Source organism: Drosophila melanogaster, chromosome 2R (assembly GCF_000001215.4).
Source record: "Drosophila melanogaster chromosome 2R".
NCBI lineage: Eukaryota > Metazoa > Arthropoda > Insecta > Diptera > Drosophilidae > Drosophila > Drosophila melanogaster.
The window spans coordinates 20247827-20263951 of NT_033778.4; the positions used below are offsets into that span (position 1 = coordinate 20247827).

At 45.2% G+C, this 16125-nt stretch overlaps 5 protein-coding genes across 12 annotated transcripts; 1 reads left to right on the forward strand and 4 right to left on the reverse strand.

The window, feature by feature from the left end:
- Positions 1-303: 303 nt before the first annotated feature.
- CG9864 (uncharacterized protein) lies at positions 304-6844 on the reverse strand. Of its 2 annotated transcripts, none has more exons than NM_001274171.1 (7): positions 6730-6844; positions 2382-2446; positions 1921-2075; positions 1288-1830; positions 948-1227; positions 642-883; positions 304-576 (listed from the first exon to the last, which is right to left on the reverse strand). In NM_001274171.1, exons 2-7 carry the CDS (start codon positions 2398-2400, stop codon positions 418-420), a joined length of 1398 nt encoding a protein of 465 aa, NP_001261100.1. In that variant the 5' UTR covers positions 2401-2446; positions 6730-6844; the 3' UTR covers positions 304-417. The 2 variants fall into 2 exon arrangements, with proteins under 2 accessions (NP_001261100.1, NP_611462.1); NM_137618.3 differs by lacking the exon at positions 6730-6844 and adding an exon at positions 6060-6139.
- Positions 6845-7139: 295 nt separating this feature from the next.
- Ate1 (Arginyltransferase 1) lies at positions 7140-9564 on the reverse strand. 4 transcript variants are annotated; one of them, NM_058046.5, is made up of 8 exons: positions 9372-9564; positions 8864-9298; positions 8610-8782; positions 8060-8209; positions 7802-7983; positions 7582-7745; positions 7371-7522; positions 7140-7312 (listed from the first exon to the last, which is right to left on the reverse strand). In NM_058046.5, the coding sequence occupies exons 1-8, from the start codon at positions 9454-9456 to the stop codon at positions 7220-7222; spliced, it is 1434 nt and encodes a 477-aa protein (NP_477394.3). In that variant the 5' UTR covers positions 9457-9564; the 3' UTR covers positions 7140-7219. The 4 variants fall into 4 exon arrangements, with proteins under 4 accessions (NP_477394.3, NP_725940.2, NP_725939.2 ...); NM_166380.3 differs by lacking the exon at positions 8060-8209 and adding an exon at positions 8257-8409; NM_166379.3 differs by having other exon boundaries at positions 8610-8803.
- Positions 9565-9823: 259 nt separating this feature from the next.
- Positions 9824-13900, forward strand: Hsl (Hormone-sensitive lipase). 3 transcript variants are annotated; one of them, NM_137619.3, is made up of 4 exons: positions 9824-9926; positions 10361-12733; positions 12795-12920; positions 12981-13900. In NM_137619.3, the coding sequence occupies exons 2-4, from the start codon at positions 10367-10369 to the stop codon at positions 13131-13133; spliced, it is 2646 nt and encodes an 881-aa protein (NP_611463.1). In that variant the 5' UTR covers positions 9824-9926; positions 10361-10366; the 3' UTR covers positions 13134-13900. The 3 variants fall into 3 exon arrangements, with proteins under 3 accessions (NP_611463.1, NP_725941.1, NP_725942.1); NM_166381.2 differs by lacking the exon at positions 9824-9926 and adding an exon at positions 9995-10129; NM_166382.2 differs by lacking the exon at positions 9824-9926 and having other exon boundaries at positions 10167-12733.
- A 27-nt stretch (positions 13901-13927) lies between these two features.
- Positions 13928-15057, reverse strand: PCNA (Proliferating cell nuclear antigen). 2 transcript variants are annotated; one of them, NM_057557.4, is made up of 2 exons: positions 14788-15057; positions 13928-14727 (listed from the first exon to the last, which is right to left on the reverse strand). In NM_057557.4, the coding sequence occupies exons 1-2, from the start codon at positions 14893-14895 to the stop codon at positions 14053-14055; spliced, it is 783 nt and encodes a 260-aa protein (NP_476905.1). In that variant the 5' UTR covers positions 14896-15057; the 3' UTR covers positions 13928-14052. The 2 variants fall into 2 exon arrangements, with proteins under 2 accessions (NP_476905.1, NP_995904.1); NM_206182.2 differs by having other exon boundaries at positions 14788-14984.
- A 74-nt stretch (positions 15058-15131) lies between these two features.
- Positions 15132-15858, reverse strand: plu (plutonium). Its single transcript, NM_057335.3, has 3 exons — positions 15820-15858; positions 15358-15762; positions 15132-15303 (listed from the first exon to the last, which is right to left on the reverse strand). Exons 1-3 carry the CDS (start codon positions 15833-15835, stop codon positions 15200-15202), a joined length of 525 nt encoding a protein of 174 aa, NP_476683.1. The 5' UTR covers positions 15836-15858; the 3' UTR covers positions 15132-15199.
- Positions 15859-16125: the final 267 nt, after the last annotated feature.

The window sequence follows — 16125 nt, forward strand, 5'->3', positions numbered from 1 at the left end:
TCGCCGCTAACCTACTATCAACTTGTTGGGCATGACGTTAATACGCAATTAAAAACGGCAATTTGTTGGCTAAAAGTGTCCTCAAATTTGATTAGCATTTGACTAATTACGGGTGTCAATTCCGTTTCTTCAACCATGAGTTCCTAATCAGCAAACAAACTCTGCAAAGAGCCCCCAACCAGTTCGCCAGAGTATATTCCCCGACCAGGTTAAGGTCGTTATGCCAATCTAAGAGAAACTGGTTTCGATCTCAACTGACTCGTGATTCAGAATTCACGTGCGCGAAATGAAACCATATTGGTTAATAATAAATACACGGCTAAAGTTTTAATAGGACTCTCTCCATAAAGAAGTACACATCGTCGTTATGGCATAATACTTAAAGTACATAATCACAGGTGATTGCCAGGGCACAAACTACAACTTTGTGTTGACAATATCCTCTCGCGACTCGGTGGTCTGAACCTCGTTCCACTTCTGGATTTTACCCGATCCGAAGACCCAGAAAAACAGCGCAGGCAATATGTAGGCAGCGGCTCCAATGATAAACACCCAGTGCCACTGATCGATTGTGTTCTATGGAGTATGGAAAATTCATGAATGGGATGGATATTCGGGATTTCTAGAGAATCGCCACAAACCTCGTTCTTTGTAAAGGCGGCCACAATCAGAGGCGAAAAGATTCCGGGCGTGGTGCCAACACAGTTAATGATGCCGTACAGCGTGCCCGCATAGTTGGGCGCCAGATCCTGTGAGTTGGCCAAATTGGAGGCGGTGGCAGCTCCGTTGAAGCCCAGCGAAATGGTCATAATGGCAACGCACACATAGGGATCGCGACCAAAGTAGGCCAGGATGATCAGCATGACGCCGGGCAAGATGTGAGCTAATCAAAGTTAAATCGTATGGCTATAGTATAATCAAATGTAGAATAATATAGGCACACTTACAGGGCAGGCAGAAGGCCTTGCGCATGCGGGTCACCGACAACCAGCCACGTCGACGTATCCAATCCGCCACGGCGCCAAAACCGAAGGCGCAGAGCAGACGTGCCACATGTGGCAGGCTGGACAGGAAGCCAGCGGACGAGAGATTGAAGCCCAGGACCTCGCTCAAGAACTTGGGCGTGGCGGTAATCAGGAAGAACAGACCCCACATGCTGCCGTAGTGGAGCATCATGAGCGACCAGAAGGGCAGCGACAGGACGAGCTCCTTGTATGGTGGCCACTTCTACAAAGGTTGCAACAAATGTGTAAATAAGTCCTAGTTGCTTTTTATGGACCAACATACCTTCTTGTTGCTCAGAGTGTCGCCCAAGCTGCTTTCGATATACTCCCGCTCCTTCAGACTGATCGTACTGTGCTGGGCAGGAGTATCTGCCACAAGGTAGAACCATATAGCGACCACCACCAGCACGAATATGCCCACAATGTAGAAGGCCCAATCCCAGCCCAGATTCTCGATGATCACACCGCTAATGGGCCATGTGATGACGGTGCCAAAAGTGCCACCCATCAGCGAGGCCACAAACTTGCCCTTCTCATCCGGAGGCGACCACTTGGAAACAAGGCTGTGGCAACACGGATACACGACACCGTTGAGGAAGCCGATCAAGAAACGCACGGCAAACACCGCATATTTGTCCCAGGCAGCTGCCGCCGGAGTTAGAGCTGTCAGGATGCCGGCCACCAGGCAACTGTAACCTGCCACATTTCTGGCTCCCAGCATCTCGGCCAAAGTGCCGGCGGGCAGTGAGGTGATCATATAGCCATAGAAATAGGCACCCAGCAGCAGAGCCTGATCCGATTGCGTCCAGTTGTAGCGCGGTCCATACTAAGTGGAATATGCCAAAAAACAAAATGGATTAGATAGAATCGATAGAGGATAATCCCTAGTATCCTGATTCCCATTGATTAAACTCACATCGGGCAGTGCCTCCACCTCCGTTCCATTCTCGTGGCTGCTCGTGTCCTCCACCATGGCGATGATGTTGATCGAGAGATTCACTCGCATCATGTAGCTGAGGAGGCAGGCCATGAAGAGCATGATCGCCAGGTTAATCCGCTTGGGCACATAGACTGCGAACGACAGCAAATATTGATTATTGACCAACGGATCGTTATTCAATTTATGAATAGAGGTACAGGCAGGCCCCTCGCAACACGTTAGATCAATTAGCGGATCGAAAAGATCTCCCCATTCCCGTTTTTTTTTGGGGACGGGTCACAGATTTCTAATGGGCTGCGCATGCGCAAATTTCAATATTTGTGATGGATATCATGTCGGGGATTTCGGGGATGTCGGTGCTCCGATCGAAGATCATCACGTGAGGCCTTATTGACGACAATTCCGAGCGTGTGGCCATAATATATTTGGGTACTTACAGCACGGCATGAAGGCCATTTCGGCGGCTTTTGTTATGGCTCCGTAGCCTCGCGTCGCTTGTCAGCTGAAAAACGAAGAAAACAACAGGAATCGGTTGGTTAGCCACATCTTCGGATGCAGATCACTTTACGTACAAACGAGTGCGGGTATTTCCCCACACATTCGCTAAAATGCAAAATATTTGTGAATTTATTGAATTAAATTATTGAGGCTAAAAATGCCGAATCATTCAGGGCTATTTTCGGAAACACTAGATCAATTTTAATAAATGTACATATACGTTTCGGATACCCGTTGTCCAAACTCATTATTGATTTGCTTTTAATTTGTTTTTGCTCTATTAGGTTAAGGAAATGAATAATGGTTTTTAAAAAGCAATTTATCACTATTATTAAGTAAGTACTATATTTGCAGCTCTAAATTATTATAAATGCTTGCAAACTTACTGAAAACTTGAAAACTTGCTTTTTTGGCTGAAAAACTTATTTCATCTAAAAAAACAGATAACTTAATCGGCTGCTTAGTTAGCACTGTCATCTAACTGACAATAAAGATACAATTTAATATAAGTTCAAATACACATTTCCGTTCATTAAATGCAACAACCAGATAACTTCAACAATCTGTTAACATTGTTATATAGTAAATAAGCGACATCCATTAATTCAGCTCTATTTCGAATGTGATAGCCGCGATTGTTGTTAACTTGCACGTGTAACGGTCTATTTAGAATTAGCCGTGAATTTTTTTGCGCATTTTTCATATCGGTCGAGAGTGCTTTTTGGCATTATCTGCGTGCAATGCACTTGTTGAAATTTTATAAGCACGTACCGCTCGGCACTCGAAAACCGGCACGTGAGTGCCCCGTTTAGTCAAATCAAAATGCATAACTAAATCAAATTTAAACACTTTCGTCGCCAATTTAATTTCGTGCCACGAAAGTGTCGAATGGCATTGGCGACGTCAGAGTTTTGCGGCAGTGATGAAGCAACATTGACAATAATTGACCCGTGGCATGCTATGTCCATTTTCCAATCTAACCATTCTAACTATCTATGGGATATGATCTTGCGATAATATGGCTTAGATGTAAGGGAAGTAATGTTCTGGTAGTTGGATCATTTAAACAGCTGCCCTCGCTGCATTTCGCACAAACAAACAAACAAAAAAAACTGATATGTTTGTGCGCGACTGCTATTCATAAAGACACACTGGCGTTTAATTAAGAATTATATTGAGATCGAACACTTGTTGCTTGGATAGCTTAATGATCGCCCTAGATAGCCGGCCAAAATTGAAAATGCAAGTGCCCAATTGGATCGACTTCCCGTACTAAACACGTACTAAATCATGAAATCCGATTAAAGGTCTTACTGAGAAAGTGGCCATAAATATAGTACATATACCTGCTTTACGCACGCTGTGATAAGCAATCTTAAGTTACCTGAATGGAGCCAACGGCAGCAGTAAAAATAGCTCCCTTTCTATGCATAAAACTCCATTTATGGACGGGTTTTTCTTCCTGTGGACTAGACCACAAACTGGATTATGGCAAAAATAAAAAGAGCCAAGACCAAAGGCCATCTAACCCTTTGTGGCATTTGGTTTTATGATTGCATATGGTTTTAATTACGTGAGTTGACTGCGAACACTCGTAGATGATTTTGAGCAAACTAATTTGGCAGAATAGTGGGAACAAGTTGATGGGGAATTATTGATGTGCAATACGTGTATTGAAATCTTTTAATTATACCTTTGCCCAGAGATCAAAGAACGCGACTAATGACCTTGGGCATTCATTTTGGCCGTACTTCTGACTAATTGCAGGGAATGATGTTACAGCGATCTGGATACCCGATAAACTGCTGAAAGCCCAAACAAATCATTAGGTTTTGTTTCTCTGGGTTTTTGCCTATATTTTGACTATACATATATGGGCCATTAAGTTAGCGCCAGCTTCTCGTTCTAATCTACGGAGTTACGCCCTTATCAACATCCTCGCCATTGACTTTATAAAATCAGCTCGGCAATTTATGATGGCCATAAAGAGGTGTTTTATAGCACATTGGCATGGTCGTGATAAGTTAGTTGGCTATATCAACTGGCGAACGACCATCATTAGAGTCAGGTTAATCGGCAATTAGCCTGTGTGTTTACCACGTTAAATGATTTGATTTACGATCGGAGAGCGCTCGATTCGAAGGATCCAATATGAGCGATATACATATGTATATCTCTATATATGCAGGTCAGCCACGAATCCGAAGATGAAGCAACCGAGTAGTCGTATTCGCGGGTATTCATAACACGCGTTCCATTTACATAAGACTCTCTGCTGGCTGGCTACCCAGTTGGCACGATTTAAGGTTGGTCTCGTCTGTCTTCGCCCTTTTCTCGGTATCCTCCAGTTCCAACATGCCCATCGAAAATGGTATCGTATGGAGTGGAGTTCGATTCTGGCATAGAACTCTGCTGGTTATTTTAGCGGCAATCAGGCGTAACTGGCTAACACAAATCAAGATCGGTAATGAACCCACTTCGCTTGTCAGTTATTGTTGTGGAACATTGTATTTGCTTAAATTGGGTTCTCATAGCCTCACTGGGGCGAACTGAACTGCCATTTTGCACCAATTCCCATTGAAATCATATAATTTGTGTTTTGTTTTTTTTTCATTTCTTTTGTTTTAGTTTTGCATTTTTGCACGTTATAATTAAATTTCGGAAAATTACGTGGCGCATGAAACTAGCAATGATTGTAGTAAATGCCTGTCCAAATCAATGCGACAATTGCGAATATTGCACGCACATGCTAATAGAAAATCACGAGTGTGAATATTTGTTATTCACAAAACTAAAAAGGTTCGCCAAGCGAACGTTTCGAATAGAGTTGCATAAAAAAAACAAATACCCAATGAATCTTTTGCGTAGATCCAAACCTGTATCTGCACAAGCTAGAGACTTCTTTTGATCAACCTGTCCAGCCTGGGTCCAAAGTCTCTAATCCTGAGCCAAATGAGCTGCAACCACTCGAGATGACAGTGGACCAACTTGTTGCCAAGTCGTGGTGGAAGTAGCGATATCAAATTGAAATTGCTGGGAATGGTGGTCGGTGGGGTCGGTGGTCGCGGTTCAATGAATCAAAATAACGAAACCTGTTATTATTTGGAATGCAAATTTTCGGGTAACTGAAAATAAAACGGTCAAAGCCTAATTAAGCTGGCATTCCGATACGATTCGATTTCGATTTCTCTCTTCCAAGACATCCCACTCTGAATGTTCCTATTTATACAGCCAAACATTCAAATATAATATGAAAAGGGGGGCCTGTCTCAGCAGATTTCTTCGCATCAATTCGTTATGGAAAATTTGCAATAGATCATGGTCTAGACTAGACCCCACACACAGACACAAGCCACTCGCGATCACAAAACACTCAAAGTCATCTCCGCTTATCTGCGCTCGCACTTCTTCGTGGCACCAATTTTGCATGGAATTTTACCACGAAGCCCAAAACAATAATATCGGATTAATATGGATGGGAAACATCTGATCTGCACGCAGCTGCAGCAATTTCTGTTTTCTGCTTCTGTTTTTTTTTTTTAACTGCCCAAAGAAAACTGGACTTTCTCGTCGAAATGCGTGGGGGAAATAGATAGGCTAGGCTGCGCCGAACTCACTTTTTGTGGCTGCCACTTGTTGTCTAGGAGCTGCTCAGCGGGCGAAACGGACTGCTGAGAACGTCGCGCGGCGAATGAAGCTAAATCGGCGGTTGCCAATGGCATATATACATCTACTTGGGGCGACGATTTAAGCAAAACTTCCACCTGCCGCAGTCGCAGTCTCGTTTTCAGCGGCGGCAGCACCGGTTAAAACGGTTAAAAATTGTTTAAATTGCTGCCGTCGGTTGAAGCTCAACGTCGAACTGCCTTTTTTTAACGCTTTCTGATAGCGTGCCAAAAATCGCATGCGATTGGCGCAACGAAAATGTGCCGAGAAATTTGTTAACAACAAATCTCACAAAATTGTGCTAAAATGTAAGCCAATAAACACGGTGACTAATAATTCAAAAATATTACCACCCCGATATTCATATTACTAATTTGTTTGGTAAATCCCAACCCAAACTGGCGAATGATAGTATTCATAAATTTGGAAAAAAAAATATCACCATAAAATACACGTGCTGTAAAAACTTACTTGACCGTTGTTTTATAATTTAATTTTTGTTTAATTAGCGCACTTGGCGAATGCCGGTGAAAAGCCAGAGCAGAACAGATATTATTGACACAAGTTTATTTATAATTAAGCGCTCGTCTTCAGACGCAAATAACTTCTCACACTCCTCACCTTGGGCAAGAACACTCTTTCCAGCGTAGACAGTTGGTAATCCGAACCCTTTGGACACATCCGACTTGTTCCACTGCTGTAAACGACTTGATTTCACGGCAACAATTGGCTTCCTGGCCAACTATCTCACCCTGGAGTGGCTTATAAAGTACATTATCTCCAGCGGTTATCCGACTTGTACCAACACAGAATGTTGCCAGCCCATAAAGCTTAATTGATGCATTTAGCTGCTTGTTTCTGATAAGAGGCGATTATGAGTGGAAAGCTGTCAGCTTTTCAGAAAAATATGTACGAATGACGAGCATATTATTCTTTACATTCCAACAGTGGCGCTTACCTGGTGTAGGCAAACAACAAGGGGTAATCAAGTGTCTGCTAATGATTACAACTATATTGGGTGCAAGACCGGTGGAATTATTAAAATATTTTATATTTTCAACATATTGCTATTGCGAACGGCATTTAATTCAAAATTCAAATAATGGCAACTTTACTTCACGTATAGCATGCGCCGAGCACACTCTTTTCCCACGAGCTTGCTGTACTCAATAATGATATCGTCATCGGAGACGGTCCCACGCAGCTGTAAATAAAACGTATATTAGATTATGAACCACTGATGTTAATGATAATAAACATGCCTGCCTAAAGTGCTTGTAGTCTGTGCGGGTTCTTCCACCCAAGAGCAGCTTAACTTCGTCCAAATGCTCCATCAAAAACTCATTCACATCCCTAGCTGCAGGATCTTCGTTTAAGCGCTGGTATTTATGTTCGTCTAGCTTAGCACGAATAACTGAATATATACGTGTTTGTTATTAGTACAGAATATTAACAAGAAAATCGCAAACTTACCATCGGTGAGCGGTAGCCATTCATAGGTCTCCGGGCACAGCAAGTAAGAGGGGGACAACTTGCCCTTGTAGCGCATTTTGGGACAGGAGTGTATGTAGAAACCCATATAGTAATACTTGAGAGAAGGCACCTTCTCGGCGAGCGACTGCACCAATTCAATTTCCCTGTAAGAATTTCTTCTATGCAGTTTTATCTTTCTTTGCTCGGAATCTTGCTTTACCTGAGTGAACCATATGTGCCAAGCGATAAAAAGCTATAGTCCGGATCGTAGAAAAAGTACACCGAGCTTACACAACCCGGCAGAATGTCAATCACGCCGACGGCAATCAACTTGTCGTCCAGCCAGTACTGCTGATGAAACGAACCGTAGCCCATTTCGGGACCATCCCAGGGTTTCTCATTCTGCAAGCAAAAACGTCCCGGAATTATGAGGTTAGAAGTAAAGCTTTTAAATGTATGAATTATTATAGAGAAAAACCTGTAGGGGAGTCGCCTGCAGATGCTCCTTGTACGCGTCCTGATCCTTTGGCGGATCATTATGTATCGATATCTGATACTTCTTATAGAGCGCAAAACTCTGGGGCAGGGTCCGCCGGAACTCGTCGTCGTAGACGTGAATTAAGCGCAGCTGCGAATACATTTTTGGGGCAAAGATGAATACTCGTTTATAATTACCTTAAGAGGCGATTTGACCAAGAACCGCTGCATACTAGCTAGGGTGAGGCGTGCGGGGTTATCATTATGAACGGTTATTTGGTATTTGCGATACAACGCGATCACTGCATCGGCACAAGTGCGCTCTGTGTCTGAGGAAGCGACTAACACGATCTGCAAGAACACAAACAGCACAAAGACAGATGTGTCTACATGTAGCGGGAGACTTATACTCGGGGAACGGACACAGGAAACACATAGGCGCAATATACAGTGTAAACCCTTATCAACATATGTACATAGGTTCACGCTATCCAGCTTAGTTTTGCAAACGGTCTAACTAATTATTCTATCCACATTTATTCGCAACGCACCTTTAGCCGATGTTTGTTTGTCTCGCTGTCCGTGTTCAAGAAGTCGCGAAGTGTCTTTTCCTGGGTAAGGGATTTCGTTGAGTAGGAGGCCGAGTCTCCCAGCTTGGCCAGCCGTCGATCCAATCGCATCTGCTTGGCCTTCTTGCACGGCTTGTTTGAGATCGGTGCTGCGGCTGATGAAGATAAGAGTGATGCTAATATAATAAATAATATATATATTACTGTGGCATTAAGGCATTAAGGAGCATACGCACATTTGTTGGACCCCAACGTAGGAGCTTCCACCGCGGCAGCAGTTGCCTGCTTCGTCGGCTTCCTCTGAGCCGTTGCCAGTGATGCAACTTGCTCGACATTGATAACAGGGGGACTCTTATCTGGCAGCTGGGGTTGCGGTTCGCTGGCCGTGACCTCGGGAGCCACTATGGCGTAATCGGCATCGGCTTCCCCGTCACCGTCGCCGGCTTCCGGTTTGGACTCTCGCTTGCCGTCGCGCAAAAATCGATTTATGCGGCGAAGTATGCGCTTGTTCGACTTGGAGAGCTTGAACTCCAGGCCATTACATTTGATTGTGTAGCAGGGGCAGCAGGTCTCCTGGTTGCGCAGCTTGTAGCAGTAGTAGCCGCACCGCCGCCAGCCGCGATCGATGAGGTCCTGATAGTCCCGGCAGTCCAGCTGATACGCGTGCATACCTGTCATTTATGACGAATCCACAATAATTGGTACATTGCACCTGGTTTTTGGACTGGTTTTGCATGTTCTCACCGTGCGACAGGCTGCAGTTCGCTCCCGCGCAGTAGCCGCACTTGCTCTGCTGGCTGCCATAGTAACTCACAATGCTCAAGCTCATTATTAAGCTCTTCCGACGGCGTTTATAGTACAAACATATTGCATTTAATTACGACTAAAATATTAAAGCTGCAAGCCGCTCTGTTGCGAAATTTTATATGCAAGCAGTGTGACCAGTGCTCGCCGATTAAAAAATACTGGCGCCATAAATGGTAATAGGCCATGTACACTGTAATTAGAAATTACATTCATATCTCATCTAAGAGATAAAGTTTCTAGCATATTTGGATTTATAAAGTTATTCTCTAATATATATTTAAAATTATATTAAATGTTATATTGAATTGAATCATTGTAAAAATATGTTTAAGCTTAAAAAATTATGGGAATGCCCCTATTGTGCCTCAAAACGGTCACACTGGCCAAATCGGTTAAATCGGTGCTAAGTCCTATAAGAATAGTAATGTTTGGAGCCGCAATAGGTGGACCAATTAAAAATGCATTGAGCTAAAAGCAACGAGTTAAGAATCTGTAAGTAAATTTGTCAATAAAAGCCACTGTGCAGAAACACGTCGCACTGACAATTCGATACTTCAGACAAATCGTTTAAGTGCGTAGTTGTTTAGTGAAAGTTTTTAATGGCTTACATTGTAATTGCATTGCAACTACACTGCAAGAAAATCCTAATTCAATAAGTTTCAACAAAATTCAGAGTGGCATTTATTTGCATATAGGTAAAAAGCAAACAATATATTTATATATACATCAAGTATAAAGTTCCCTATTTTGAGAGCAACAATAACTGGTTTCAGTCTCAATGCGACCTTCATACCCACAAAGTTAGTCACTCCAATCCGGAGAAGCAGTGCATCGGACATGGTTATCACCTGTCGCTGCAGCTGTGCTAGTGCGATTGTCTTTGTTTGCTTGCAATAGGTGCATAACCAAATTGGCTTCCTCTGCAGAACACAATGATTGACGCGGCTTCCGCCGAGCGGGCAAGCCCCCAGTTTATTGCCCTCTTCAATGACAATCTGAAACTGGGCCACGAGGACGACGGCCCACAGGCAGTCAATGGAAAGGACACCCACCAGCACGTACCCGCCGACCTGGAGGCGACCTATGGAACCTTGTACGCCGCCTGCCAGGATCACGCCGCCTTCTTTGCCCGGGACCACACCGAATTCGGCCAGCGCCTGCATGCCGCCCACATTGCCTGGCAGGACTTCATTGTCTTGGCCAACCGACTGGTCCAGCAGATCGATGCCTTCGCCCACGAGTACGATTTTGACGAGCAGACGCCGGGCAATGGATACAGGAGCTTCATCTACGTGACCAACGCCTGCATCGCGCATGGCATTAGCATCTGCCAGCAGCTGACAGCCACCCGTTCCACCATATTCTTCCGCAAGAAGTTCTACATGAAGGAGGTTGAGGCCTGTTCCCAGCTGTTGTCGTCGCTGTGCACATGTCTGCAGTACCTGCTGATCCTTCGCCAGTGGTCGGCTAGCACGGGTGATCTGTTCGCATGCGGAAATCACACTGCCGAGCAGCTCTTCGAGCTGGGCGACACCATCAACCAGTATTGCTTTTACGGACGCTGCCTGGGCTTTCAGTATGGCGACTCGATACGCGGAGTTCTCCGATTCCTCGGCATCAGCATGGCCAGCTACTCGGAGTCGTACTATTCGCAAGAGGGCGACGGCCCCATCGTTAAGACCACACGCAGCCTGTGGACCAGCGGCAAGTATCTTATGAATCCGGAACTGCGCGCCCGTCGCATCGTTAACATCTCGCAGAATGCTAAGATAGACTTTTGCAAATCCTTTTGGTTTCTGGCCGAGTCCGAGATGATGCACAAGCTGCCCAGCATTGTGGGCAGCTCCATTAAGGTAAACCGGCTCATCGAATTGCCAGCCGAGCCGCTAAAGCTGCCTCGCCGAAAGAATTTCAAGGCATCGGACAATCTCAGCAGTGACGTTAACCAAAACCAAGGCGATGGTGATTTTGTGGAGATTCCCGTGCCCACGGCACATTTGGGACCTGGTTTACCGGTCTCTGTTCGCTTGCTGAGCGCGAGACGACGTTCGGGAATGCTGGGCGAGGGTCGCTATCGCGGCTGGCACAAGCCCATTCCGCCAAGTCCTTCGATTCTGTTTCACTGCCATGGCGGTGGCTTTGTGGCCCAATCGTCCAAGTCCCACGAACTGTATTTGCGCGACTGGGCCGTGGCACTGGACTGTCCTATTCTCTCGGTGGATTACAGCCTAGCTCCTGAGGCGCCATTTCCACGCGCCCTGCAAGAAGTTTACTACGCTTACTGCTGGCTTCTGAACAATACCGAACTCCTAGGCACAACAGCTGAGCGAGTTGTATGCGCAGGTGACTCGGCTGGGGCAAATCTGTCAATTGGAGTAGCCCTCAAGTGCATTGAGCAGGGAGTTCGAGTGCCAGATGGTCTGTTTCTGGCCTACTGCCCAACTCTCGTCAGCTTTGTGCCCAGTCCGGCCCGCCTTCTCTGTTTGATGGATCCCCTGCTGCCTTTCGGCTTCATGATGCGCTGCCTTCGTGCCTATGCCGCTCCCGCCCAGGAGACACTTCAGCAGAATGCCAAGCAAGTCGAGGATGCCGCCCAGATACGCAATGTCCCCAAGTCGAACGTGGGAAGCTTGAACTCCAGTCGCCGCACCTCGATGGCCAGAAGTCCGCTTTCGCCGCTGGAAGCCAGCATGAACCCAGATGACGAAAGCAGCGACACCTTTGCCAGTGCCTCAGCCTCTTACCACAGCCAGACGGTGGAGCGTACCGATCTCCCCCACACCGAAGGCGACAACAGCTCGTGCGTCTCGTTCGAGGATGATTCACAGCCCATTGTGCACTACCCAATCGAAATATCAGCCGACCCACCTAAGGATACCGCCTCTGCAGCCTATATTGACAATTTTCTGGACAAGTATCTCATTGACACGGCCACAATGGAGGTAACCGAAGAGACAGCTCCCGAAGCGGTGCAAGCGCAGGCAAATGGACATGCGAAGATCAGTTCCGATGATGATATTCTAGTGGAGACTGGTCGGGATCTTGTTGCAATAGATACGCTGCAAGGCCGCCTGCAGGAAGCCGTCAACAACATAACCAACACCTTGACGCGCTGCACGCAGTCCTACGAGATTCACGGAAGCAACGTGATGGCTCAACAGGATGTGCGCAACATGGACGCACTGATAGCACGGAGTCCCAGCGAGGAGTTTGCATTCGATGTGCCTAAGGATCCATTCCTGTCGCCGTACTGGGCCAGTGATGAGTGGCTTTCCCAACTGCCGGAGACCAAAATACTTGTAAGTTTATGAAGCTTAAAGAAGTATTGGTATTAAATATTTTTATTTATTTTCCGTACAGACACTTAACATGGACCCCTGTCTGGATGATTGCGTTATGTTTGCCAAGAAACTGAAGCGGCTTGGGCGACAAGTTGACTTGGAAATACTTGAGGGGTTGCCGCACGGATTCCTAAATTTCACAATGGTATGAAATGCGCTGGCAACAGAAGCTTAGGAAAAATAATAACATTGTTTTAACTTTCAGTTATCCAACGAAGCCATGGAGGGCTCAAAGAAGTGCATCAAATCTCTACAGACGTTGCTTCAAACCGATTCGAAGACCAAGAACATTGACAAAGCCAACTCGATGGACGAGGAGGAGTCCTCCAGTCCCAGTGCAAGTCTAGCCGCTTCATAGGATGAATTTCCATCGGTCTATATGCCTATTGGACTGGAGAACTGAGACCCCGACAATGAACAATATTAACCAATGGCAGATTGTAAGTGGCAATGGGATTTCACAATCACTGTAAAATTTTGTCACCTGCATTTATACCCCCATTGGCCATTTCTCCACTCACATAGGCGTGTAAATCGAATTTTGTTATGCGCAGGAACAATTTGAATTGTTCATTGTTATACGCACTTTCTTGCTTTTTATTACTACGTATATGTAATCTCAAAGGTTTTTTTTATACAATTTTATATGACACAGCTTTCTATGTTTTATATACTCACAAACTAAGTATAGGATACGTATGTATGTAGCTTCTAGCATAAGCAAGCCAAGTATGCAAGTATTGGAAGCGTGTAAACACGCATTATTTATTACATGTATTTACATACGATTAATGCTCTTGAATGCAGGCACACACTCGCTTAAAGCTCTTTGTTGCAAAACTCCCGACTATGTGCCTCATACGGAACGAGTACTTATACACAGTGAATAGAATAATCGCCCATTATTACCCTTGATTTAGAACTCCCCAATGGTATGTCCAGATTTTCTGCAGCTGCGGAGGCTAACAAACTTCAATGTCGGAGATATGCCAAGGTTTTTTGTCTATCCCACGCCAAGGTGTTTGATAAACCACTACTCTTAATATGTATATGTTTGCAATCTCTCTCTCCTTAAACGATACCCAGTGTTATATATGGAATGCGAATAAATGGTTATTACGCCCTAAAATCAATTGTACAACTCAGCCAGTTAACATTACACAGTATAGCTTTTATTGATCAAAAAATGCGGATTTACTTAAAAGTTAGGAATGAAGTGAACGTGGGAAGATGAGTGGTGACGATGCGGGGACATAAATATGAGGAACACAGCTGACTTATGTCTCGTTGTCCTCGATCTTGGGTGCCAGGTAGTAGCGAATGTGACCCAGATCCTTGATCGCATACTCGACTACCAGCGGAACATCTGCGCACATCGACAGCTGCACTTGGGTGGACAATGGCGTCGCCTTTGTGAAGGCGTTCAGGTAGCGACAGGCAAATGTCAGCGTCACCGGCTCCTGCATCTCGATGATCACCGCCTCCTCCTCCTTGTCGACAGAGCCGGTTTGGGCTAGCTTAATGTTGGCGGTGCCCACATCGCCGCTGGCCGAGAACTTGACGCCCTCCTTGGTGCAGCAGATCACAACGGATTCGCTGAACTGCGCCAGATCGCGGCAGATGCGAGCGAACTCCATGGCCGGCATGCGGACCACGCACGAGAAGTCTGTCTCCGGTATGCCCAGGTGCTCCTGGTCGAGGTTCATCAGTTTCATCTCGTAGTCCGATACCTTCTCCTGGTTAGCCGATTCGAACATGATGGTGACAGTGTCGGCGTTATCCTGCGCCTTCATCGTCACATTGTCCTCGTTGTTGGCGCATTTCAGAATCTTGGCCATGCTGCCCAGATTCATGCCCATGGAGAGATTGCGGTCGCAGCGAAACTTGTCGAAGCCATCGGAACGCAGGGTCAGCGAGACAAGCGACACATGGGAGTTGTCCATGGCCTGTAGCTGTAAGTTGAACAAGGTGTTAGGGATATGCATTTAAAATCTTTTTTGTGCAATTTTTACCTGAATGCCGGAGTCGCTGCAATCGAAGGTTGCCTCATTGAGCAGATCCTTGATGGCATCCAAGATCTTCTTCAGGATGGTGGCTTGACCCAGGCGTGCCTCGAACATATTGAATGTGTTTTATTATTTAAATACTGATGACGGGCTTAAGAATTTAACAGCAGTAATGTTACCGCGGCTGTGACTTTGGGATGAATGATTAACGTGGGCTGTTTTTTTTTTTTACTTTCAGGCGGGCTAAATGAGCGGGATAGGGATGTGAAAAGCCACGGGCGATATCGACTGAATCTATCGATAGCAGCCAGCGAGCGGCCTGCCAACTGGTTTGATTAACATATTATGTTCACACTTTTTACAGAGTATATTTATTTCAAACATTAAAATTAATAAATTATTACAAAATGACAATACATTAACGCAGACGATTGCTAATAAAAGTGGGAGGAGAGCGCACATTGCGCTTATCTAAGCGGCCTGCAGCTTTAATCATTCCTCGCAGCTCTGCAACTCCCAGACCTGAAATAAATTTACTTTAATGTTACTATATAAATACACTTGATTTTTACTAACCATGCACTGTTTGAGTTTCTTGCACGCCCCTCGAATCCAATTGAGTAAAATAGGCCACCAAAGCGGAGTGTTTTTGCAGTGTAGCCACACAGAGGGCCGGGATCATCGAGGACAGATTGAAATCCTTGTAGGATCTTCGCCTCAACAGTTCCTTTACTAAAGTCAAATGCCCAGCATAAGTGGCCAGTGTCAGGGCATTTTGACCAAAATAGTTCATAGCAAAGATATTTGCACCGAATTCCAGCAGCGTACGAGCGCACTCAAATCGACCCAAATAGCAGGCCTTCAATAGGGCGGTATTCCCGTACATGTCCACATCCTCGAGGTTGTGCTGCTTGCCGTCGCGAGCCATGGTGCACACGATGCGCAGGGAAACGACATCGTCCTGTCCAACGCAGCTGAGTGCTTAAATGCAATGCATTTTTATCAATATTGGAAATTCGCATAGCTAATATAATTTACCATTTATTTCACCCATTCTGAAAAGCTTTCATATAACGGTGCTCTAGGGATGCAGTACGATAAAACGTATTACGAAATGTGGGGAATAAAATATAAAATATAAAGAAACATAAAATATGAAGTTTAATTTTTTAAATGTGCACACAGAGCATATCTAAATGGCACTTTAAGCATTTTCATTGAACAAAAGTTCGGCGCCTTTTGAATTTTTAAATTTGCATTAGTGATGGACCAGAGTGCGCCTAACAGCACACGGCGAACTATTAACAGCACGCGTCCCGAACGTGGCAGGCAATTTTAGGTTTT

Coding starts and splice junctions, on each gene's coding strand:
- plu (NM_057335.3), bottom strand. Junction 15,304..15,357: donor AGAAACTCAAACAGTGCATG/GTTAGTAAAAAT, acceptor AATTTATTTCAG/GTCTGGGAGTTGCAGAGCTG.
- PCNA (NM_057557.4), bottom strand. CDS start 14,895: ATGTTCGAGGCACGCCTGGGTCAAGCCACCATCCTGAAGAAGATCTTG. Junction 14,728..14,787: donor GCAGCGACTCCGGCATTCAG/GTAAAAATTGCA, acceptor TTCAACTTACAG/CTACAGGCCATGGACAACTC.
- Ate1 (NM_001274172.1), bottom strand. CDS start 9,456: ATGAGCTTGAGCATTGTGAGTTACTATGGCAGCCAGCAGAGCAAGTGC. Junction 8,410..8,609: donor CAAACAAACATCGGCTAAAG/GTGCGTTGCGAA, acceptor GTGTTCTTGCAG/ATCGTGTTAGTCGCTTCCTC. Junction 7,746..7,801: donor GGCACATATGGTTCACTCAG/GTAAAGCAAGAT, acceptor AAATTCTTACAG/GGAAATTGAATTGGTGCAGT.
- CG9864 (NM_001274171.1), bottom strand. Junction 884..947: donor CAAGGCCTTCTGCCTGCCCT/GTAAGTGTGCCT, acceptor AACTTTGATTAG/CTCACATCTTGCCCGGCGTC. Junction 577..641: donor CCGCCTTTACAAAGAACGAG/GTTTGTGGCGAT, acceptor CATACTCCATAG/AACACAATCGATCAGTGGCA.
- Hsl (NM_137619.3), top strand. CDS start 10,367: ATGATTGACGCGGCTTCCGCCGAGCGGGCAAGCCCCCAGTTTATTGCC. Junction 12,734..12,794: donor TGCCGGAGACCAAAATACTT/GTAAGTTTATGA, acceptor TTTTCCGTACAG/ACACTTAACATGGACCCCTG. Junction 12,921..12,980: donor GATTCCTAAATTTCACAATG/GTATGAAATGCG, acceptor TTTAACTTTCAG/TTATCCAACGAAGCCATGGA.